The following is a 26491-nucleotide window of genomic DNA, read 5'->3' as shown; positions in this document are numbered from 1 at the left end:
CGTGTACGGAATTCGCGCGCGGACAGTACATATATGGTGGTGGAGGCTTTGTGGTTTATCCTATATGTAATTTTTATGGCCTAGCTGACACAGGTTGTTAAACTCCTGGTTTTCTGAAATAGGAAGATATTGTAATGAAACCACATCATAGTTTTAACATAATTATTGTTTATTTTAATATCTTTAATTATTGTTTATTCGTTAAATCTTACAGACCACGGGTCTTACGTTTTTAATTAACTTACATAATTAACTTTAAAGTAAGGAAATTTTAAATGATCCAAAGTACAGTCCAATAAAGGCAAGAATTTACAAAATGCAAAGGGGTAGGTTTTTTTTCTCTATACAAACTTAGTCAAAATAGAATCCCAGTCAGTGCAAACAGAAATAATAAAGAAATTATTGCTAATCAGTTATCACATAGTTAATTCTACAGAATTTTTGCTGATTTTCGAATATTTTTCCTCTTAATTAATTTTTAACAAGCAGAAACGTCTGCGATCGATGCTATTAAGCTTAGAATAAATTTAAAAGTGGAAAAATTACTGCCTTGGGTGAGACTTGAACTTGATCCAGATCCAGAGGCCGTGAGTTCAAGTCTCACCCAAGGCAGTAATTTTTCCACTTTTAAATTTATTCTAAGCTTAATAGCATCGATCGCAGACGTTTCTGCTTGTTAAAAATTAATTTAGAATGGGTAGCACATCGTAACTGGTGAATTTCCAATGGAACTCCGGTGGCTGTTTAAGAAGTGTAACACTCTTACGGTAGATGTCGCTAGGATCCCCTAGACCCATATAGTGGGAAGATTTGCTGACTATGGATGAGGTCTTGGTGGCTCAGTTGGCAGAGCGCTGGAGTATCTATCCAGAGGCCGTGAGTTCAAGTCTCGCCCAAGGCAGTAATTTTTCCACTTTTAAATTTATTTTTCCTCTTTTTTTCCAATTCACCCTTCTAAAACGAAGGTATTACAAACTAAGGTTAATTGTTAGCTTAAGTACGTTTCCATATGGATTCCGAACATTTCAACTTAATGATAGGTAAAAAAATGCACTTTTGTTGACCATTAGGTCACGAACACCAGTCTTTACTAACTGTATACAATCCCACTTTTTCCACAAGGGACCACAAATACCACAATAACCCTTCTAGGCAGGTAAAGGGGTCGTCACACTCGCTGACTAGACACACACGCAGGCACGCCAGGTATCGACAACCGTCACATTTTGAGCAAAATGTCGGTTATGCGATGCTCATTTGTCGATGAGCAGTGCGCTCCTCTGATACTCGATAGGCAGGAAAATGTGCATGGTTTTTTCGATCTCACCGCGGCACAGCGGGCATCGTTCGCATCTGTAACAATATGGTAAGGTTTTTTGTCAATTTTTGTTGGCATAAATAGTCGCCAGAGGGCAGATATTGATGACTAAAAATGTTGCTAAATATCAAGTGTAGGTAACAAAAAATGAAACTGCTTAACATTGACAAAATGCCTAATATTGCTGATGTAATAACGATTGTCATAGTTCCAACATATCTTTGTCCAGGCAAGACATTTCTGTTGACAAAAGACAATGTTGTTCTTTCCATATTTCTGACCAGAGATATTCATTAAAATTTACTTAGCGGCAAGTTTGCCAGAATGACCTGCAACCGTGAGAAGTGGTGAAAAATTATACAGCGAGCAACATATGTGTTTGACACTGCCAATTAACCTCAAAATTATGAAAAAAATATACAACTGAGAATAAAATGTTACTTGTTTTTTACCTGGGCGCGCACTCCTGGCAGCAGACCACGTGTCTGCAGGGCAGGAACAGCGTGTCCATAGCGCTGTCCATGCACACGCGGCACGCGAGGGTTGAGCCGCCGCTGCGGGAGCGACCACGGGACTCCTGTTGGCAAAGAAAGGGTTAGGTTAGCCACACTCGTATAAAAGCGGTATCATTTCTTAAAATTAACATGATTAACCTTTAGACAGGGTATAATTAAGCGGTGATGACTAGTTGTTTGGAGCTAAGTACATATATAAGAACATTTTTTTTTTCAAATCACCAGCGAATCTAGCGATATGTAGCGCAAGGGAAATGTATTCAGTAAGATATAAAACTAAAAATAATAATAATAAGTAAACATTATAGGACATTTTTACACAAATTGATTAAGCCCCACGGTAACTATATACCTATTGTACCTATGATACGCTCCGTGGACAGACTTTCACTATTGCCCTTTATTTTAAACACTAAATTACATAACAGATGGCGTTGTAAGTATCGCTTTTTTTAAAAACGTCTACAAAGGATCATCACGACATTAACGACTGGTAGAACTTTGTCCTTCCTAATCCAACGATTTCCTGCGATCTTAGATAACCCTCTGACCGGGAAAGACGTCAACTGACGCGCGCGACTGCAACCCATCATCAACCTTCGTGTAATTCGACAATCGTGAATCTTGAAAATGGGTCCATCATCGGAGGCCTCTGGATATGCTAGTTATTTAACAGGTTATTTTTACCTTGTTGTCTGTCCCAGTGTCGCGGCGGCGCGCGCGCGGCTCGTGCGCGTGCGCGTGCGCGGCGGCGGCGTGCGCGTGCGCGGCGCGGCGTGCGCCGTCGTGCACCTCGCGGCACGTGCGCCGGATGTCGAACACGTAGCGACGGCCCAACGTCGTAGAGTCGTTGAAGATGGAGGCGATTGTGCCCTGCAACAATAGACGGATAAAGTTAATACACGATTTATACGCAGATTTACCCCCCCCTTATTCATAAAACTTTACGGGCCTGATTAAATTAAATTACGTTTTATCCCTTTCTTACAAATACATAAGTCAAAATGACAGATAAAGACTGACGATTCATAGCTAATTCAGGCCATCAACGCGTTTATGGCTCAAGGAGGCTTTTAAGGTGATCTATAAGCAAACGAATAGAAACGCTAAAATATAGAATGACAGCAGGTTTACCACCATTGTGTTTTATAACATAGAAAGACCGCAAATTTACTCGTCAGTCGTTTCATTTGTTTCTTCCTGTTATTTCCTTCTAATTTTCATCTATTTGTACATTAACACTGTTAAATAACCATGGGTGGCTTATTAGTAATAATCTTTCCGAATTAATTAACAATGTACACAATGATACAAACAGAATAATTTAGGGCGCCATTAAACGAGACGAGACACACAAACAAGTTATTTAATTTTAGTATTGTTTTAAATATAGACAGCGTTCAAAACTGTAGAGATTTTTTTTGGTCTAGCTTACCAGTGCAGATGTTTAACGGACGAAATAAAACGAGGTCGATTAAAAAACGGGGCCAAGATACCAGAAAAATATCAAAGTATTTCTTAAAGCGCAGGGCAACCTGAATTGCTTTTTATCCGAAAGGAAATAGCGCACAAAAAAAGTCAATAAATTCAATACCAATAAGTTTTATACAACGTATTTAACTTTTTCTTTTATCATGAACGGAACAATCGTAAAAAGGTGTGTCTTTTCGAATAACAATTGGGAGCAAAGTTCGCATCATTGATTTTTAATATACCTACATTTAATTAACATTGTTATACGTTTCGGCTTGACATTTACCGTGTCCCTAATAAATAATGCGCACTAAATCCCTGTTAACTTCCAAATAAGTTATTTACGATACAAGTGCGGAAAAGAGGAAATTCGAAACGAGTGGTGATAAATTAAAACACGACCGCAGGGAGTGTTTTAAATCGACACGAGTTGCGGGAAATTGCACCATATGTACTGTAAAAGTTATTTACGACTTTTAGTTGAAAAATTGAGTATATGTCAGTTATAATTATAATTTATTGATTTCTGACTTCCTTCCGTTTCTATTTAGACCCCAAATAAACTGTAGATATGTATATTACTACAATTTCCCACAATTTATTATATTAGCAGTTTCTTTTTAGACACTAAATAAAGTTACTGTAACGATTTCCCACATTTTTTTCTATTATTAGCGTTTCTATAAACTACTAAGCCGTTGTTGTATCATACATGCCATATTTGATCTAGATATATCGTAATGAATAGATGACATCAATATAGTGGTTACCAAAGTACTAAGGAGAGATTCAAAGCAATCACGTGACGATAAAGTAAACATATGAGTTGTTCCCATGCAAAATATACATAATAAAGTTACAAAGCAATATCGGTCATAGTTACAACTGTTATAGTGGTGTTTATTCTCTGTTAATTTTACATTTCCATAGATGTCTCAACAGTGAGCTATCAGTTTCAGCAAGCGTGAAGTTCTCGTATTGCGCATCGAAGAAACATCACGTTTCAAGCGACCTTACTCAATATTTTACATCAAGTTACTCGTAAATTAATACAAATGCTTCGTGAACGCATGAATTATGGTTTCGTTCTGGGAAGTTTATGATGAATGTCCATAAACACGATTCTAACCGTATCCGTATGCTATTCCCAAATGCTACTGATTCTTCTAAGTCAATTAGTATTAGTAAAGCCGTTTCTTTACGTTGAACTTTTAGTCCATACGTGCTTGGATATTAATAGTGGAAGCGAGGACCTTCGTCGGCCTCTTTCGACATGGCTGTCCTGAATGTCACGTGTCCTCTTGTCTTCTTTGATAACCAGTAAAACTATAGAGAGATCATTCAATTACATACACCCTCAGACAATGAAGAAACTGTTATTTCATCACCCACAGTGGAAGGCGTGTAGCTTTTTGACCATGCGGTAAATTGTGCCAGCCGACACGGTCACCCTGATCTTCACGTGTCCTCATGCCTTCAAGTAAAACAATAGACAATCACCTTCAGATCCCTAATGAACTGCTCCGTGACGTCACTCCGAACAGTCTCGCAGCAGTAGAAGGCGTGTCGCTCTGTCACCGCGCGGTACACCGCGCCCGCCTGTCCCGAGGTCGCCATCTTGACGTGAAGTGTGGCCTCGTGTCCCTCCCCTGTCACGTATGACAGCTGGAAGTTGCGCCGCATTGGCTGCGCGCGGTGGATCGCTGTGTACGGGATGCTGGAAAGATGGGGGATTATGATTAGTTTTTGGGTTTCTAGCTTACCAGGACAAGGTTTAATTTGTTTAAACAAGGACATGCTCTGTTACAATCAAGGTAAATTATACACAGCGATGAAAAAGGCGTGCCTATTATAGACAATATAATAAACAGTATACAGTATGGGGTTCTTCAAAAAAGGAGTGTACAGGTTTTTAAAGGGTCGGCAACGCGCATGTAATATCTCTGGTATTGCAGGCGTCCATAGGCTACGGTGACTGCTTACCATCAGGCTGGCCGTATGCTTGTTTGCCACCGACGTGGTATAAAAAAATAACTCGCAATCAGATAATGTTTTTTAAAATATGCAGGTTATTGACAAAGGTTTTGACATTATTGAATTGTAACCGGATGTGAATATCATTATCATCATACCGGATGTAATTTTTTCCCAAATTTCAGGCCTACTGGAAGAATTGAAGATAGGCACTGAACATTTACTTCTCCGAATTGCAAAAACAAAACAGATTCGAAAGTGGGTGATTCTAAGCCCTTGTGTGACATTTTGGCAAATATGTCTACATCTATTTGTTCATTATATTTAGAGGACGACTAGAAAGATCCTGTGTTAGCATTTTATCTTATCGGAGTAGCTGTTTGCTTTACAACTCCACTATCGCAATAACCTCACACAAAGGAAATACGTATATGAATTATTAGATGTGAATCGATTTGCTAAATTTGTTTACGCAACAAGAGACGTTTTATTTAACACCATACAAAAATCATGTGATACATTTAGTGCACTAGTGCAGTATTGGTGCGAAGTTGCATATCTGTTACTAATATATATTGATGTTGATCCAGCATTTTTTTTACCTAAAAACTATTTACGTAAATTTTTTAATAATATCCTTCATTAGCATTTTATATATGGGATTGACGCAATAGTGTCGTAACGTAGGTATTTATAGTTATTATTATCATACTTGACTAGGATTTTTTACATACTTATCACATATTATTCTCTTTTAATAAAACAACAACTAGCCTTATTAAACAGATATTATTCGTTATCTATACACTCAACCTGATAACATAGTAACATAAAACAAAGATTAGGCTTATCTTAAGCTAATAAATGTGGCTTTAAAGCGGGTTAACATAGTAATCTTAATCTTACCTTTGTTTTTCAACTCCGATCTCCTGTTCCCCGTTGCACGCGGGCCGGTAGACCACGATGCCGTGCGGCCCCACGCCCACGCACGTGCTGAGCCGGCAGCCGCAGCCCGCGCCCGTCTGTCCCGTCGCCAGGCACCCCACCGTCCCACTCCCGTCTATCTCCTGGTCGTCGCGAGTCTTAGGCTCTTCAACTTGCTGCGCGTGATACAGCAAGTGACTGTACAGGTTGTGAGCGTTGTTTAACTGCGTCACTGGCTTGCAGAAGAACAGCTCCTCCCCAAACGACTCCAGCTTCGATATCTCTTTTAGAAGCCTGTATTCCGCCTGCGACGCGCGCATGCCGGCTATCTCGCAATGGTATTCGATGATCTTCTCTAAATGATCGTCAGGTTTCTCGCCTTGAGGTCCGATTTTGTCGCATTCATCGTAGATATCAGCGGGTGGCACTTCGGCATCGCAGTCGCCGGTCTCAGCCTGCGCTATGTAGGCTATGATTCTTCTGGCCACTTCTTGGTCGGCGACGACGAGTCTGCCTTCGATGAGATCAAGTTTGGCGTGAAGATAGAACTGGTGGCGGGTAGGTTCGTTGATCAGGAGGTGGGGAGGGACCCAGAATTTGACTCTGAGGTCCAGACGGCCGCTGGGGATGCGGTGCGGGTCGAGTGGGTTCCGCAGATTGAGCCAGCGACTGGGCCCCGAGGCGGGACACACGCGGAGCCCGAAGTAGTCGGACTCGGCGCCAATCTCCAGCTTTTCGCATAACTGGAACAATTAAATTGAACGTTAGGACTCTGAAAATGCTAGAGCATATTGCGTAAGTTTGACTTTGTTTATTACCCTGACTGGGAGCCTTAATAGCTTTTAGATTTAAAGTCTTACGAAATAGAGGTTGTGCAGGGTTTGCGAACATATTTGCTACGCGGAGCCACGCGATTGTGGAGAATGTGGAGTGAAAGCAACCTAACAACTCAAACGTATTATTAGTCGACATTTTGCGTTTTTACGTCTATGGCTGACATGTTAAATTAGCACTTATAAATAGTTCACAATGGCGAGCGTGTGTTATGTTTTACGAGCGTGATTAACAACCAACATGGCGTCTAAACGAATTGTTATAACAAAGGAAAGTTATTAGTACTGTGCCAACTGCACCTCATATTTGTTATTCGGTTGAGTAAATGTCGACAGTCAAACACCTCATTTGAATGTGTCGCAGTTAAAAAGAAAAACATGTTTCTTTATAATTGTGACTATTGACTTATTCAAGTTAAATCCGTTCTGCCATCGTTGGAATAGACGCGAACTTGCGTTTCATCGTTACGTCGTTACTCTGGCACTGATTCGTACTAAACGCTATGCATCCAGCTTTATCATGCGAACGGCTAAGGAGTGGAATTCACTTACTGCAAATCTATTCCCAGTCCACTATAACTTGGATCTTTTTAGTTCGAGAGTGAATAGACATATTTTAGGTAAGCATCCTGGACTGCATCGGCACTTACCATCAGGTGAGATTGTGGCCTTTTACTAATCAATAAAAAAAACTTAATACGCAGTTAATTCTATTTTTGTGTAGAGGCAATTAAGGCATGCCAACAACTATGGGTAGGATGACAAATATTTACAACTACTGAACGCTGTTGTGGGGTAACTTAAGAGCTCATCTCAAGTATCAATGGGCAGAACTCGCTCAAGGCGACTAAGCATAGAGTATTGAATTTCATATTGGCATTATCTTTGCTTTATACGTTTTACGCAAGTAACCATTCAGAAGTTTGATTTATTAAGAACTCCAATGCACTCAAAAAATAAGTACCAACTGATAAAACCTTATTCATAAGGTTTGACCTGTTTAGTAAAACTGAGGGCATTCACCCTCGAATAATCTTGAAATCGTATTTTTTTTTATACTACGTCGGTGGCAAACAAGCATACGGCCCGCCTGATGTTAAGCAGTCTCCGTAGCCTATGTACGCCTGCAGCTCCAGAGGAGTTACATGCGCGTTGCCGACTCTAACACTCCTCTCCCTCTTTGAGCTCTGGCAACCTTACTCACCGGCAGGAACACAACACTATGAATAGGGTCTAGTGTTATTTGGCTGCGGTTTTCTGTAAGGTGGAAGTACTTCCCCAGTTGGGCTCTGCTCTAGATCTGGAATGACATCCGCTGTTCTGTGCCCTACCACACAAAGCGAGATGTCATTCGCAGTGCCCATCCCTCTCTTTTGGACATAGTTTAAGGAAATACCCGGGTCCGGACGTAGTTTATGGACATACCCAGGCCCGGGTCCGGGTATTACACTACACTTACTATTTATTGCAATAATTCCCATTACGGTATAGATACTTAAGTTCGCTTATAACCTATACTTATCACATCATTGGTTTAACCATAAAAAGCTCTAAAATCATCTTATTAATTAGGTCAAAATGATAAATTCTTCTCTCAGCATCTTTATATTTCCACGGAGATAAGTGGTCAACGAATTCTGACCCTTATCAAACGAAATGTAATTTGTAAACAATCCTTAGCATTGAACGGAATTGTAATCAATGTAACTGATATTAATGTCGACATCTCGATGTTCGATCATAGTCAGGGGCAAAAATTACGAAATCATATATTCCGAGTTCTAAATGACTTAAAATGATTAGGTATAGCTGCTAAATTTAACCTCGATTCATTGCAAACGCTTAAAGACTAAAGAGGTCAATGTAAATCATTAAATGTTAAATTTGTAATTAGACAACACTGACTTTTAAAGATTGAAGATAGCAGTAGAATATAGAATATGACCGGTTAAGGCAGTGTCAACAAACACCGAAGATCTACATTGCGTACAACTCAATTAATTGAGCTAACTGTTTAATAATCATTAATAATCAATAATCACTGCAAGTAAAATATTTACTCAGCAAGCAAATAACCTAGCTGAGAGGGTCATCAAAGAAATTGAATATTTATAAAAGAAAACTGACATTTCTAGGTATAAAGATTCAAATCGTAGAGGCTAAAACGGTCTGTGGTTGAAAGAAGTCCAACTTAAGCCTTGCCTGCTTGAGCCTTTAAGGAAAGCCTAGCGCTCATAACACTAGAAATAATTCTTGAAAAAAGTACAGAGAACACATAAATAAAAGTAGGTACAATTTGGCCAGGGACTGTCTCTACTCTTTACATTACTCATTTCAAACATAGACAGAGAGAATCATATGTTCTTTGTCTCACGCTAGTATAAGTCTTATACTAGCAAGAAAGGCATGAGTATATTTTTTGTTCTCATTTAATGACAAATTGGGTTTGCCAGAGTAGGGTTATATCAGCCGAACTCAAACAGACCATACGTAAAACCTTATAAAGACATAAAATAAACACCTACGGCTAGTTAAGATTTCAATAGTATGTACCAAACAATTGCGGCCGTTACAAATACTAATAGCACGAAGCATTAAAAAATTTTGCATTCCTTAAGTCACGTGGCTATAGCGTGTTTTTAACGAATTGTAATAACTAGACTTCTATTAGGACTTAGCACTGTAAACCAACACGATCTAGCGGCGTGGTGCACTTTCGTTCTATTCTCAACTCTATGGCTACTTATTTAAGGTTGGAATCTTGTTTGGATCACTATGTTTATGGATGTCCAAAGGTAAAGTGTGGAAGGAGTCGTAAGATTAGAAGTATGCATGTTGTTGTTACAATTATTATTTATTACCTTGTAAAACGAGCAATGTAAATAATATTGTGATTGTTTAATTAATATTATTAACGTAGAATAACTAAATTTATTATAATTACTTACATAATTATTCATTATCACTACACGCTAATTAATGTTTTACACTAGTCTTGGTTTTTACTAACTTTTGTAGACTAGGTGTAACTTAACTAGTTAATTATTTGAAGAAATATAAATATTGTTAGAAAATTGATTTATCATAAGATAAGAATAACGGTGATTTAATCTAAGTTGAAAGTATTGCGCAAAATTTAATTAGAATTAAATCGTAGCTAAGGATAATGAGTCATTTAGGAATAAATTAAAATATTAACCTTTTGACACGGCGCCCTAATTAATTCGGTTTTCATGATGACCGAAAAAACAACATGGCGCCGAATACATGTGAATGACTGAAATATACCTACATAATATTAAATCCTAATTAATTGTATCACGCCACATTTATGAGATTTGACATTTTTCTGCAACTATTACACATACGTATTTAAATAACATTAATAAGTTTTTAAAGAGATACTATTGCAAAATAAAGTATCAAATTTTTGTTGTCTGTGGCAATTTCGACGCCATTATTAAAAGTGAAAATCCGGAGGCCATTTTGTTTGATATTCGTAGGCTCGGCACGTGGTGCGGAGTATCCTCGCGTTCGTTGACCTGCTGAGGCTCGGGACTGGTTGCCAATACCATCCCACGATCCAGTCCCTTTAATATACTACTATTTATATCAATATCAGGTTGCATATACTCCATTATGCTCTATTCAACTGCGGCTTATCGCGACCTGTAGTTTTTCTATACGAATTGAATAACTGAAGTAAACAACCTCATATAAATGTAGAACAAAACAGATAACCAGACAATGTTCGACAATGATGACTAAAACCATTTTCTTTACGAGTTTAACGACATAATGACTCACTGATTCTCTTATAATAGCTTTCCCCATCGCATTATATTTACATCATGCTATACCTTGTCTAGATTTATGCCAACGAAGAGACTAAAAAAATAACAGAAAGCAATAGTCCTCGATGGCTAAAAGCAAAGCGTCCCAGATGTTTTCTCTCCGTCTCGCTCCCGCGCTTCGCTCTTTCTCCCACGCATCACGTCCTCGCCACGTGCTCGGGTAATACAAGTCTACCAACAAATCGGGCAACACTGTTGTGTTTGTGTGCCACTCACATTGTAGCGTTTAGTTCAAACCATAGAGTAACTTATACTAGAGCGGTACTGTCATAGTAAATTTTGTAACCACAGTAAATTCACTGCCATCTGTCGACACACTTTAAAACTAAAAATGAAGATTTATAAAAATACGATAAAATGTATTTAAATAGGGATAAATGATTTTTTTTATTTGCATTAATTATTTTTATGATTTTGACCCATGTTCTTTCACTGATATGCGTTAAAATTGTTAAATAACAAACGAAACCGTCAACGCCATCTATACGATAGTAGGCCAAAGCTAGTAGCGCCCTCTGTACGAGAATCAAATTTTCTTGATTTTCGAGGCACGTTTTTTCCTTAGACTGTATCCATCTATTACGGAGTTATATCTATCTATGGTTCAAACAGTCTACAGAAGCGATGAAAAACATTGAGGCTGCCAAAACCACTCGTATCTTTTCACAATTTCGTTGTGTATTGGAGAAAAGAGACCATTGTTTATCGTATGAATTTAAAGATAGTGGCACCAGACCCCAGCCTTGCGTGACCCTCACGAATACAAAGCAACTTGCGAAATATCCATTTCTTGTGCGTTCCACCTTGGTTTCATTTCGAATCTCATAAAATCTTAAAATAACATGGACAGCCACGTACGCGAAGGAACTGGTTCGCAATCACGAACGAACATTTCAATCTGATATAAAATGCGACGCGAAAAACTAGTTTATCAAGTTTCCAATTTCTATAAATCGGAGAATTAAAGGACAACAACAATCAGATAGATTGAATTACAAAGGATCGAACGCGCGCGCCTAACTACTTCCTTTAGAACAAAGAGACTGCACGCCGTTATCTGGAGCCCCAGGTACTTGCGAAGGGTGAACGCACTTTGAGTTGGGGCCCTATTTTAGGACGGATGTGTCAACTTACGCTAAAATGAGAGGCACGTGCAAGCTAAATGAACACAACACTACGTTTAAAACTAACAAGTTTAAAAATCCTAGTTTAACTTCGAGTTCCTTCTCTTCTGGTCCATTGTATATGGAAAAGGACGCCGAGAAATCTGTGACAAAATGCAGCCAGAAGCCTGTTGCAAGTTGCAATTGCAAACTAGTTATAGGACAATCAACTACGCATTACTAAGCAATGGACAACTAAGCGTGGTTGCAAATAACCATGATGTTTCTTGGGTAATCACCCATCTCTTATCTACTTACCGTGACAGAAGAGATTTCTATTGTGAATTATCATATCCACAAGAATTATGCACGCACAATAATAAATACAACAGCCATAAAGTGTAAAGAAGACACTGGGTTTTAAATTTAAATGGGCTGTATGTTAGATGCTTTGATTTGGAACAAAAGCTACAGCTGCCAAGGATGACTGTAACAAAGGCCGGAATACTTTTGTTGCCAAGGATTTAAAAATTGGATTTATTTTTAAATACAAATCAATACTGCAGGCAAAAGCAAACGCAAAAACTCGCCATGTTTACAAACGAATGCAAACAAGATTATTTATATGCAATTCTGGTATCTTTATCACCCACAAAGGCTTGCATTTGAGTGCCCTCACAACTTTTTATATCCCTACTTAGCCGTATTACATCACCGGCTAATATATTTGCGACGTTGCTACCGCCGTGTCGCGTGAAGGTAAAACCAAAGTGTCTGGCTGGATTAGACAGACTAATTAGAAACGCTTAAATTCAAATCAATCATAATCTCTTGTTTTGTAATTTAACCCGAGCAGACATTCCAGATTTGTTTAGTACTATTAATACTTCTGCAAGCCCATTTTGGTTTGGTAACTAGTAGTTGGGCTTTACTAGTGACTTCCTTAGTAAGGATTAGTGATCACGCAAGCCAGGCGTGTTACTTTGAACGAACAAAGGTTGTATTTGCGTAGGTTTAGACTTTGTTGCTATTTGCCATGTGATGTTATCCTCTTCTCGTTTGTTTGCGCGGCACATGAGAACATTTGCTTTTATGATAATCGCATATGAGTAGCGTCTTATGGACTCGTATGCCCATTTGCTGTAGCTTTATAAAAACCTGCTAAGTGGTAACGAAAATGGTGGTAATAATTGTTAAAAGGACATGACTGTAGTCAATCTGAAATGTTAGTTTCAAGAATATCACAATATTATTCTAATTTCTTTATAACTAAACATCTTTAATTTGTATAATTGTATATTTGCTACACCTTTGTTATTTTACTTAAAATAACGTTGTAGTGCTGACTGTATCATTGCTTCTATACTTACTAATATAGGTAGTTATTGTAATCAAGCAGACACACGATTCTGGTCACGTAGTCTCTCGCGCAATCAATACATCATCAGAATATTAAATACATTTCCTGTAAGTACTTCAGCGATTAGTATCACTAATTCAGTAGTTAAATCCAATAGTATATCAAACTATGAAATCGGAAAATCTGGTAGATTTAGACGGGTATTAGTCTTAATGAGTGACTGCATATGACTAACAGCGTTCCTTTTCATCTGCTACAATCATCATCAAAAATTATCAGATTTAATTGTCTATAAAGACAATCGCATTTGATAAACAGCCTAGCGTTAATTTCAAACTGTTATCGATTATCGAACTTCGCAGGGGGCGGTTCAGCCATGACACCAAAACAAAACACAGGTGTAGATACTGCGCAGTTCCTGCTATCAGTTGTTTTCAGCACTCGACAATTAAGGAAATTGTCACGAGAACTACCTAGGTAGTTGTTATTGTAACATTTTGAACTTATCGCTATATATTGCTAACGAACAATGAGTAATAAGTCAAGAGCTTATACCTAATCTATTATATTTATGGCGTTGTAGCGTATTAAACTACAACTGCTGAGCTAACCAGGGAAAATCTACTGTTAGTATCTAGACATTTTATAGACCATTGACTAATGTAAAAAGAGTCTCAAGCTTCGACACAAGTCGAAGATAACCCACTCATCTCAATCCTGTGTCCTAAATCAATATCCCGCCAGCACATGGCTTGAAAAATCGCACATTTGAATCTGAACTCGAATTTGTTCCAATGACACCTAATGACAGAATTGCAAAATCTCAAAGAATAGTCTTGAAAACTGAAGACTGGAATGCTAAGGTTGTTTTCGAGCAATTTTACATTTAAATAGCAGCGGATAATGTAAACTGCAAAGGCGTTATTGATTCATTGTTGATGTTGACACACGCTGCTGGAAATTATGATCTGTTCACCAGAAATTAAACGATACGAGCCACATGGACTTTAGACTACGAATGTTCTACGAAATTCTAGCAAATGGCGAGCCTTAATAGGTTGTGCAAACATCGTAATTTGTATAGTTTGCTTTAGGATTGACTGGTATTTTGTTTGTCAGATGAACAAGGGATAAAACATGTTCTAAATTACAATACCAAATTTGATTTCATATCCTGACGACAGACCGCATTGTCTTATCTCGGTTTTATTTAAAGTACCTCTTTGCTGAAGTTGGGAGCTCTGGCGATCATCCAAATTTAAATCGTGAATCGTGGGAGACATAGTTTTCTATTTTATCATCTGTGCTAGATGGTTTTTCATATTATAATGTAAAGTTAGTCAAACCAAATTTTCAGTAAATAAGAACAAAAAAAACTATACTCATCCTTTTCTTTTGGGTGCTAGTACTAGTTAGTGTAAGACAAATATAGTATGATTTTCTCTGTCTATGTTTGAAATGAGACAGTCCTTTGACAAACTATATGTAGATAGTTTTAATTTTTGGTTCGAATCATATAAACAACAATTGCGAAATGCTTCATACATTTTTAATATTTTTTTTAAAACCGTAAATAGTTCTTTATGCACGCTGTAGTGTGGTTAAGTTGTATAAATATGGCGAAAATAAACAGTTTTATTCATCGCTCGGCCTTCGCCATACCGGGCCCGTAAAATATGCGCATACGCGTACGCATAACGTCGCCATCTTGATGTTTTGCTGGACTCGCGCAAATAACTTATTTGTCAAATGTTTATAAGATATTTTAGCTAAATAACTTAAACACGGTTACACCTTAAGTATTTTGTTGTAGGATTATATCGTCATAATTATGTTTTTGGTGACATTTCAGTCAGAGACAAGGTGCGGTCAGCCTTAATGTCGTAGTAAAATTGTCCTCATAAAAACAACAACAAGTTAGGCATTTAGCTTTTGTATTTGTAACAAGTAATATAGTAGGAATATAAATATTACTACTATATACGCGTAAACACTTGTATAAATAAGTGTTTACGGAGAATTATTATCCTATAAACATTTACAGGGCAAAGTGCAATTGTTGGTTTTCCTGCTGAATCAGAATAATCAGAATATCCCGTTTTTATACGCTTATAACTTTGTACATTCAGTGTTAGTCTGAATAGTTATAGGAACTCAGCAAAAACACAAGCAACTGCAGCGAGTTCAGGCGCTTTAGAAACATCTCAGAGTAATTGATAAGTATGCAAAGGATACAATCGGCATTAAAAGCGGTAATCAAAACTGGAATTAACAAGTTTGGGAACAAATCAAATTATTTTATTAAATATTTTGATTTGTGTTTTAAAAGTTAGTCACACTACTATATATAAATTAAAAACTGTACATATGACATCTATTACAGTTTTCAAAACTGGAATTATTAAATACCCGTTGCTGTATGTAATCATTCAATTGTTTAAACTTACAATTTAAAACGGAACAGGAAGTGCTACTTACTACAGTTGCTACTACTTACCTTATTCCCAATAGGTCTGACCTTATTCACATTTCCGACCCGATACGGATAAACTATTCATGTTTTACGAATGAAAAATGCAAAAACCTCCAATAATATGAAATTGGAGTCTTGGTTCTGCGCCAATCTAAAAGTATTTTTAGGGTGCTTCCGTACCCAAAGGGTAAAAACAGGACTATTACTAAGACTCCTGTCCGTCTGTCTGTCACCAGGCTGTACCTATCTCATGAAGCGTGATAGCTAGACAGTTGAAATTTTGACAAATGATGTATTTCTGGTGCCGCTATAATAACAAATACTACAAAGTAGGTAGTCGGTAGTCGGTGGGCGAGTCCGACTCGCACTTGTCCGGTTTTTTATAGCTGCATAGTGAAAATGGTTCTTTGTTTTTAAAGAGGATTCAAGTGTAGGTCGTAGGTTAGTTAGGTAAGATATGGCAAAATGTTACAATTTATACATATGAATCAAAAAAAGGCATCATCTAGATCCAAGTAAAAGGGTCTTTGACGCTTTCCTTAAGAATAAATTTCTTGATTTTAGCGTAAGCAGAAAGCTTATGTAAACAAAGACTACGCAACGAATGTCTAATGTCCCACTAGATCTTATTTCAAAAGCCTTGTTTAATCTAACTTACTTCTGCTGAAAAGACACAGATGATTGTTTTAAAGCCATTGACTCTCCAAATAATCTTACCAAGGCATTGAAATGCAATTGAAATTATCCTACGACTGAGTACCTACCGCGAACACCGAAGTTTGCAAATTTCAGGCATCTTTCTGTTTTACTACAATTAAAACGTAACTCGTGTGACAGAGAAAAATCCCCGCAATTAGGTTCTGTGTTGTGTAGAACTTCGGTGTTCGCGGTATAGCACTGGTCGATGACACGATGACTCTCCATTTTGGAAGTATTCCAGGAATCACCACGAGGTGAGTGCGTGGCCATGACAACTCTTAAAAAAACGATCCATTTTGGAGCTGTCAACATTATGAAATAGAGTAGGTTGAATATTACATAACACGGCAACTGACGTAGGTACACGTAGGTTTATCCTTGTATATAGATATGTAGTATAACGAAATGATTTGAAATTAATGTTCTGTTTTTAGGGTTCCGTACCCAAAGGGTAAAAACAGGACCCTATTACTAAGACTCCGCTGTCTGTCTGTTCGTCTGTCACCAGGCTGTATCTCATGAACCGTGATAGCTAGACAGTTGATATTTTCACAGATGATGTATTTCTGTTGCCGCTATAACAACAAATACTAACAACAGAATAAAATAAATTTTAAGGTGGGGCCTCCCATACAACAAACGTGATTTTTTTTGCCGTTTTTTGCGTAATGGTACGGAACCCTTCGAGCGCGAGTCCGACTCGCACTTGGCCGGTTTTTTCTCGTCAACGCCTAAAAAGTGCTAATACTGGTAATGCCAAGCAACAGCAATTCTAAGAAATAATCATACAAAATCTAATTCCGAAAAAAAATTACTACAAAGTCCGTTCAAATACCAACCTTAACATTTAAGCAAGGAGATACAAATTGCAGTATCAAACGTAAATTTTCCTCCATGTTATAATGACCATAGCGTGTCATTAACGTACGCTCAAGGTGCGCGGGAGTTGCGTACGTGTCTACGTGAGCGGCCCAACGTATGCGTCTGCGACCCCTCTCCCTACCCTACTAGTCCCTCTTTCTTCTTTGTAATATGGAATTGTACTGGAATGTTTGATCGCGTAGTAACCTTGCTCCCGATTTCGTAACTTTGATCTAATCTAATACCTAAAAAAAACTATTTCTATTTATTTCAGGGATAAAATAGTTTTTTATGAAAAGGCGAATAGAATATTATGATCAGGGCCCGTTTCTCAAAAGCTTGTAACTTGTAATACAGGTGGAAGTACCTTTCTAACAAAAACTGTCAAAAAGTGACATCCGCTTGTATTACATGATTTACAAGCTTTTGAGAAACGGGCCCCAGTAGGTATAGTAATTCAAAATGTATCAATAACTATTCAATTCTGATAATTGAGTAATTAAGATCTTATTTCTTATCATGCCTCGCTTGGATACAAAGCTTAGCACAAATTAATATATCTTATCATCAATAAACATTAACTGTGATAAAGATCCGGTTCAAAGTATAATCCCCAATTTGATTAGGAGAAAAAAACATGCTTATTTCTTTGAGACGTCATAATATTAAGATTTAAGATGTTTGTGACAAACATTAAGTAGGTAGTTAGTACAAATTTATACAGGAAACAATAAAAAGTTATACATTTTATTCATGTGATAACAAGGTGTAAAACTGATTTTTACGACCGCCGTGCACTCAACGAAACCTAAACAATGTCGTATTGTTTACAAAGTGTAAACATTTTTAAGCTAATCATCTTCCTCGCGTTGTCCCGGCATTTTTGCCACGGTTAATGGGAGCCTGGGGTCCGCTTGGCAACTAATCCCAAGAATTGGCGTAGGCACTAGTTTTTACGAAAGCGACTACCATCTGACCTTCCAACCCAGAGGGGAAACTAGGCCTTGTTGGGATTTTAGTCCGGTTTCCTCACGATGTTTTCCTTCACCGAAAAGCGACTGGTAAATAACAAATGATATTTCGTACATAAGTTCCGAAAAACTCATTGGTACGAAGCCGGGGTTTGAACCCGCGACCTCCGGATTGCAAGTCGCACGCTCTTACCGCTAGGCCACCAGCGCTTCATAAACATTTTTAAGCTAATATTTTATTTTATTACCAGTTTCATGATCTATCCATCATCACCAGCGCTCCATATCAAACTTGCATTGAAACTATTTGAAATGAACTACAATGAGTTTAAGATTAACTATAGGTACATAAGTACATATACGGAGATCTTTCTATATACTGGGCAAGTGGGCAGTTTTACTTCAAAATGCAAACACCTTTGGATTTTAGAAAATTATCGTCAGTCAATTGAGTTGAGAATATATTATTGACTAATCCACTCAAGGACTATCGTATGGATCGTATGGATGGAGTCGTCACAGCACACATAGTCTTGAAAATATCTTGTCACAGATCCGTAAAGATGGTTGGATTAATTAATTTATGGGAGGAAGGCATATGAAAGTATTTTTAGTACAGTCGCCATCAGATATATCGGAGCGGCCAAGGTGCTCACAAATATCTGAACACGCCTCTATTGTCAAGGCGCTAGGTGCGTGTTCAGATATTTTTGAGCACTTCGGCCGCTCCGATATATCTGATGGCGACTGTACCTATAATAGTTGGCAAGGAGTTATCTTAATTGCTACTTATCGCTTTTTTACCACATCCATTTTACAAGCTATAGGTATGTGTAACTTATCATTCTAGGGATGACCTGTATGACCGGTCTTATCGTTTGCTTTGTCAACAACCATATTCAAGCAAATTCCAACTTAAAACCTATAGAAATAACGTCTAAATTTCCTATAAGACACCTCTCATTCTTCGATATTTGAGTCAGTGACGAAATCACAAAACCGAATAGGTATATGCTGTAATTTTGAACCGTAATCGAATCGAAGAACCTTGTCGCAGTAAATTATCTCCCGGTTACGTAGGATTGTGTACGCACGGGTCAAAAGTGACAAAGTACCGTCTTGGGCTATCAGTGCCTGGTAACATTAATTACCGATAACTTGGTGTGACTCTTACGATTAATTGATGTAAGTTCATCGTGACATACAATCACCGCATTTATTTATGTAGCTTACGCGTTTGAAATGTTTTACCTATGCAGTTTCTTACGCCTAATTGTAGGAAATTCGAAAGGATTGATCTCAAGCTCACCACGATTTGATGCAGTGATACTTATATGTTCAGTTTATTCTCTGATTCAAATATGTGCTATTCACTATATTAACGATAACGATAGGACTATTATTTTGTTACAGTCTTCAAAGGAACTCAACAACATGCTTAATTTCATCTTCAACTGCTTAAATAAGGCCCGTGCCGTGACTTTACTTGTATTTTATATTATACCCAAACACGTCCAGCCAGAATTCATTTTTCATGTAATACATACAAAGGTTTTCGCAACACCTATAGTAGACCCAAAGCAAACGGACGACCGGGGTCATATCTCTATCTCTCTCACCCTACCTCCGACCACACGAGCGTGAATGAGAAGTTTTACGACCACGGTCGTCCGTTTACTTTGGGTCTACTATAACCATAATTTGCCGCGCTAAGTGTAAACTGCATTGTAGAATTTGTAGACCTTGTTCTCTTAAGACAAGGTACACATTTAGCTGAGTTTTCTAATACATATAAGTAGTTGCACTTATAGAAGCCAGCGATCAGCAAAGCTAAGATATTTAATATGTGAGCCAAGGTCCTCGATCACGGAGTCTCCTCGTGCTAAAGTCACGTAGACTGCTGAATTTACACTTCCTTTTTCAAACAATAATGGCCAAATAATTACGGTAGATAAGTATCTAAATTTGCTAGTTATTTTATTAAACATGCTATAAAAATGACCTAAGGTGCATTGGGGTAAGTGCGACAGGGTTAATTTTGAAAATGGCATATATTATTATCTACTAAACTAGAAGCCCTTTCTACTGTAGCAACAGTAAGCAGGATGCCTTGGTAAGTCTTGCAGTGTTGGAACAAACAACATACAACCTCTTCAACATTAGTTTAGCGCTCAGACTTGGAACCGCCAAAACTCTTTCGCAATAAACCTTTTGTTCTAAATTTGCGTGTCCAGTGCTAATTGCTCCAGATGCACCATAAGAACTGATGTTAAACCAGAACCCCTCTGTTCGCAGTGAAGTATCGAGGTTATAGCATGGCCACATGGCCAGTTTGAGAATTCTATATAAATCACTATGCTGCCAGGCTGCCACTAAGGTATTATTAGAGACATGGTGAAATAAAGTGTTTCCAGCAAAATATTCTCTAAGATCGTTTGAGGCATAGGCATAGCAAAGAGATTGATTCAATATACATAAAAGAGCTCATGAATCTCATGATCAACGTACGTTAATCAACACAATGCGGTGACGAATTGCTGTCACCCTTTCTATTCGGAAATATAAAGTTGTAAAGTAAAAAAAGGAATCATTCAAATGATCAAAATAAGTTCATAATGGTCGTTACTCATAACATATACCTAGTAGTATTAATAACCAGTTGTTGTTGAAAATCGGAATTAGTCAAAACATCATGTTCATGTTATAAGCTTTGACAGTTATTATGTTCGAACGTACACTATTCGGATTGCTTTAAAGATGTTCTACCTACGTAGATTTGCCCAACTTATTTTTTAAGTGTAGGTTTGGATAGCTTTTACAAACGTATTTTTTGCATATCCACATGCTTAACGATCACGTAACATGTGCATAAGTTTTTGTCTCGAATGACTAATGTGAGAGAAAGTTCTGAGAAACCAGATGGATGGGTCCGTAAAGCATTTTAAAACCGAGAATTCTTATGCAACCAGAAAACTTCTGCAGGAAGATCTGTTGCAGATTTTCGAATCCTTTAACTTGGTTTCTAATGTTTCTATCCTCCACATATTTTGAGCTATCAGGTTGCAAAGGAGAAGAAGTCTTTGCAACTAAGTTTAATGATTTGACGTACCTACTCAGATATTGCGCAACAGGTTACCACATGGTCTTTCAACCTAAAGGGGAAGCTAGACCTTTTAGCTGTAATTATTACGAAACACAACCACCTACAATTCGACTAACTACTAAGTACAAAACAGTATCATTATCATTCCATAAAATCGTGATGTACCTTTGTACCCACAGCGCGACGGCATACCAGGCAATCATAACGCCGAAGGATATTGTGACAAACAACGTTGGTTCGGTTACAACAGAAGGCCGGATGACGTGTGGATCCAAAGTCCACCGGCCCAATTGGAAAGTTCAAATGCAAAGCAATTAACAATTCGGCTAGTTTTTGCGCGAACTAAATTGAATAAAAGATTCGAGTGCGATTCTTATATTGCAAAAAACGCGTTATGATAGTTACTAATATCTTTAGACTTAGTAGGTCTACCTACTCACATTAAATACCAAGGCAAGGCTCATTAGTTAAATTTGGTTAAATCAAGCTAAAGTATAATATCAAAATGTCCAACGACTTTAAAACGCCTACTAATCCTACTTGCTTGCATATTGTCCATCACGCAATTTGTAATTTTCGATGTCAATGCAATTTCGCAATACAGATTTGAGTCGATTGTGAAACTGCTAAGAATAGTAAGAATTCGTTTGTTTTCTTTACTTATTCGTAGAATCTAGGGCAGTTTCAATTTCAACGTGTACTAAATATACTGTAACCCTTGACTAATAAAGTCGGTGAGACAGTCGAATTGAGTTAAATATACCGCTCGGGTTGGACTTTGGACTCTGCTAGGCGTGTTACCAACTTACCATCGAGTAAGGTCAAATGCATTAATTAAGGCAATTCAAACTGTATTCATTCTACAATAGAGTTCTTTATTGCCTGAGGCTGCGATTCGTACACTTCGCACTTTCGAAAAGTTGCCATTTGTATTGTAGAATTTGTAGAACTAGAAACCCTTTTGTGGATCCAATGGAGAAAGTAAAATTAGATTCTTTCGTCTGTTTCATTCATTTATAACTTATTTGGTTGCTACCTACTTACTGAACCATCCTATAGCAAACCTGTTGCGCAGGTAGCATAGATCATAGAATCTAGTGGCTATGTAGGGAATACCGGTCTAAATAAGCAGTTCAATTACTTTTAGCATTATGTAATGCATCGTGCTTATAATTTCCGTTAGCAACTGAATGGTTTGGGCCTGATTGCAGCAGGAATACTAGCTAGTCCAACATACGAGATAAAAAAAAACAAAAACAGAAAAAGAGAGTTCTGGTATTAATTTACATACAAAACATGGATGGTTCAAAATGTTAATTGTCCGCATGAAAGACTCTTCCATACTTGGCAAGTAAAATGCTCTCGACTTAAAATAATGCGGCAGTCTGCACACAAATTTAAATAAAAGACTGAAATAAGTTTGGATTTCAAATGGTTAGTTAAGATTAGAGAACCGTTTTCATTTCTTTCACGCAGCGGCCACGTGAACGCACAAGCTGTGTATTCCCTACGCCTACTGAGCGCACGCAAATCAGAACGCTCAGCAGAACCAGCGTAACAGTGAGCTCTTGATCCGTTACGAATAGAATAACTCGCTTATACTGGGTCAATGGAGCGTTTGACTCGCTGAAATTCGGCAGACAATAAGAATTACACGGCCAGCTGGTGGACTTTGGACCCGACACACAATCGCCGGTGAGAAGCGGTTACGAGAAATCAAAATGGCGTATGACTCAGATAAAAAAATTACACAATTATAACCTTCTGGGTAATACCTTGGGTTATTTTAAGGCTTGGGATGGTTGAGGAAGATGATATAGGGTTTCTGATTGATCAGGAAGTTTAAAGAACAGCACAGGTTGCAAGTTTACTCGTGGTTTTCCTGTAGGTACTTAGGTACTGGTAGCTATACTATACTGTAATTGCTTTAAACCTAGGTAGGTATGTTGAGATAACAAGAATGCCACTTTTTTCATGTTGAACAGGTTAAACCCGTATGATTATGACTTATGACTAAATTTTAAGCTAAGTAGGTACCTACATACATTTAGGACCTTATCCTAAGTAGGTATGTGCTTAGTTACTTACATTAGGTATGACCGTAAGTACTTGAATGATATTAATCGATTACCAATGCCTGGTGTAAATTCCAGTATCGTTTTGAAATCCGCTTTAAAAATACATCTACAATTCTACAATCAAGGAAGTCCGTTTTCTCATACTTGAATTGATCAGGTCAGTTAAGTAGGTAAATATATAAATACCAGCCTAGTCATCGATCAAAGGACATGGTCGAAACGTTAGTAAACGTCATGTACACTCAAGATCAAATCAAATCTGGTCCATTTCTGTGGATCAATATTGAAGAAATGTTCCTGCAGGGGCAGATGAGGTTGTTACTTTTGCATAAACTAAAGCCCGTCACAGACGGAGCGATAATATACCGACAGATACGATATGGCTAAAACGCCGAAGTTAAACAACTAGTTGCTGGACCAAACATCATTGGTGTGACAAAGGTGTGAAAGGCATCATTGGTGTGAAGGGAGGTGAAAAGAGCGTTTGTAGACAGCACGCCGCCCGGTCGGGCGACCTAGGTATCGATGGGCGGATGTGGTCGACGCGGATCTGCGCGAGCTCCAGGTTGAAGACTGGCGAGAAACTGCAACTTTTTTCCTAGGTAGGTGTAAGGCGAAAATGTAGGTACCTATATTTTGACGTCATCTGTTACCTGGTTATCTCTCAAGTTTCAGCACCAATGGAAATGAAATGCTTGTGTTTTATAAGAATAGTGCAAGTAGGTCGGTGCAAAACCGAAATATTTCCCTGAGCTCCCAGACCTGAATTTAAAGTGGCGTGTGAATTCATTTTGATTTGGCCGCCGGCCAGTGAAAACGAACCGTTTTGGCGCCGTAATCGGACTTCAAGGAATTTACTACCAAATATCTAGGTTGGAGCAGTCAAAACAAAACAATCACGGTACTTCGGGACCTAAGGTATAGGACTCGAGTCTTGTCTTTAGATATGTCTTTTAGAGACCCAAGTTTTAAGTTAAGTATATTCACACACAACACACAATCAGTAGAGGCACCTACCTACTGTATATAATACTATACCATTTAGAGTGCATTGGGATAACTTCGAAAAAGTTAATTTAGAAAATGGCTAATAAACCGGAAGCACTTCATACTTTTTAGGGTTCCGTACCCAAAGGGTAAAAGACTTCGCTGTCCGTCCGTCTGTCTCATGAACCGTGATATCTAGACAGTTGAAATTTTCACAGATGATGTATTTCTGTTGCCGCTATAACAACAAATACTAAAAACAGAATAAAATTAATATTTAAGTGGAGCTCCCATACAACGTGATTTTTTTGCCGTTTTTTGCGTAGTGGTACGTAACCCTTCGTGCGCGAGTCCGTCTCGCACTTGGTCGGTTTTAAACACTTATAATAGCATCTTGCTTACTATTGCTACAATAGAAAGTACTTAGTTTAGTAGATATTACTGATATTAGCAATTTCTAAACCCGCATCCGATATTAACCCAATGCACCTTAGTGTTCACAAGTTAATGACCGTGACCCGTGACTGTACTTAGTTATCGTCTTTCGGAACAATAAGTTATTAGGTATTTACCTACAAGTTCTGGTTACTTATAATTTGTGGCTTTCCATCACAGAAGGGTTCTTATGCTTCATGTGCAATAGGGACCATTCCATCAGAAATTACAACAGCAATTGTGATAGAAACGTTCTTATTGCCCATGAAGCATAAGGACCCTTCTCTAATGGAAAGCCACATTTGAATTGGTGATTTACAGGCTTCCAGTAAACAACTGGTTAGATTTAAAACCACTTTGTAGCTAAATTAATAACGTTGAAATTTTTAGACTAATGGTAATGAATGGTCTTAATCATATGGGATAGGTATAGTATACCATAGCCCATCTGTAATTCTGTATTCTGTATGATGGCTGGAAAAGCCCTAAAGTAAAAACTACTGGCGTATTTAGATTGTAATTTTACCAACAATGCATCAAATGTAAATGTTGAACGTAAAAAATGTAAAGTTTGGTAGTTGCACGTTAAGAGAGCGTGATCGCAGCCGGGTCCAAAGTCCGCAAGGTAAGTCTGACGTCGACAACGTGTTTTACAGCTAGCATTGTAATTTTAATAAAAGCACGGTCTTCATTATTAAACCATTTGCTAAAAATCCCCTTGAAACCGGTGATTTAATAATGTTTCATATGTACTTAAGTACATTGTGTGTGTTAGTAACAATTGTACACAATTGCACAATTTTTTTCCTTATTTTTGAGGAATGATCGTTTGGTTAATTATTTAGGCTGGCCCATGTCCTTTCACTTCAAAACACCCGAAATTTTAAAAAAACAGGCTTGTGAAAAAAATAAAAATACTGCTAAAATTTAGCAAATATTCAATGTTTTTTTTTTGAAAAATAAGTATAAAATCACTTACTCTTTCCAGGCACTGCTGTCCAATGGAGTTGGGTTCTGCCTTCACCTCCTGGATCACTCCGTTCGGTTGACTGATTAGCCACATTTTGGATAAAAACAAGAAATCCGTGAAAAATTAGAAAACAGAAGGCGACCGAATTAAAAACAATTAATATTATTTCACTGCTGCTTCAATGTTTATGTCACTCGCGTAAAGAATTTATTTATAAATGTCTTTCTTAATTCGCTCTGTGCAATGTTTATCGCGTATTCTTTGTGGAAGTAAAACTGTGAATACTTCCAAATGACGGCCATACTACGTTAAGTTTGCCTTCACAATGATAAAGAAAGAAGCGGTGACGTGACGCCTAGCGAGGGAGCGGTCTTGGACTTTGGCCAAACGAGCGTGCGTTTAAAATACTTATTAGTAATCCATTGCTGCTCTGATGGGTCAATGTAGCAATTGTATATGAATGATGCAGTCATTGTGTGATGAACTGTGCGATTACAACAACAAAACACAGCGTGTCAAATAGAGGGGAGTGTAATGGATTTACATTGCTGTTTCATTAT

General features: G+C 37.9%; 1 protein-coding gene and 1 long non-coding RNA gene across 2 annotated transcripts in view; one reads left to right on the top strand and one right to left on the bottom strand.

Annotated features, from left to right (window-relative positions):
* The window catches only part of LOC134751181 (uncharacterized), a 456797-nt gene that overhangs the window by 95998 nt on the left and 334308 nt on the right, over positions 1 to 26491 (top strand). The window lies entirely within an intron of this gene.
* On the bottom strand, positions 149 to 26267 carry LOC134751171 (E3 ubiquitin-protein ligase MYLIP). Its single transcript, XM_063686546.1, has 6 exons — positions 25941 to 26267; positions 6187 to 6947; positions 4807 to 5023; positions 2521 to 2706; positions 1771 to 1895; positions 149 to 1353 (listed from the first exon to the last, which is right to left on the bottom strand). Exons 1-6 carry the CDS (start codon positions 26022 to 26024, stop codon positions 1254 to 1256), a joined length of 1473 nt encoding a protein of 490 aa, XP_063542616.1. The 5' UTR covers positions 26025 to 26267; the 3' UTR covers positions 149 to 1253.

The sequence above is a fragment of the Cydia strobilella genome, chromosome 21 (genome assembly GCF_947568885.1).
Source record: "Cydia strobilella chromosome 21, ilCydStro3.1, whole genome shotgun sequence".
Taxonomy (NCBI): domain Eukaryota; kingdom Metazoa; phylum Arthropoda; class Insecta; order Lepidoptera; family Tortricidae; genus Cydia; species Cydia strobilella.
Note: the sequence above shows the minus strand (reverse complement) of the source record. Positions and strands in the feature narration are given on the sequence as shown.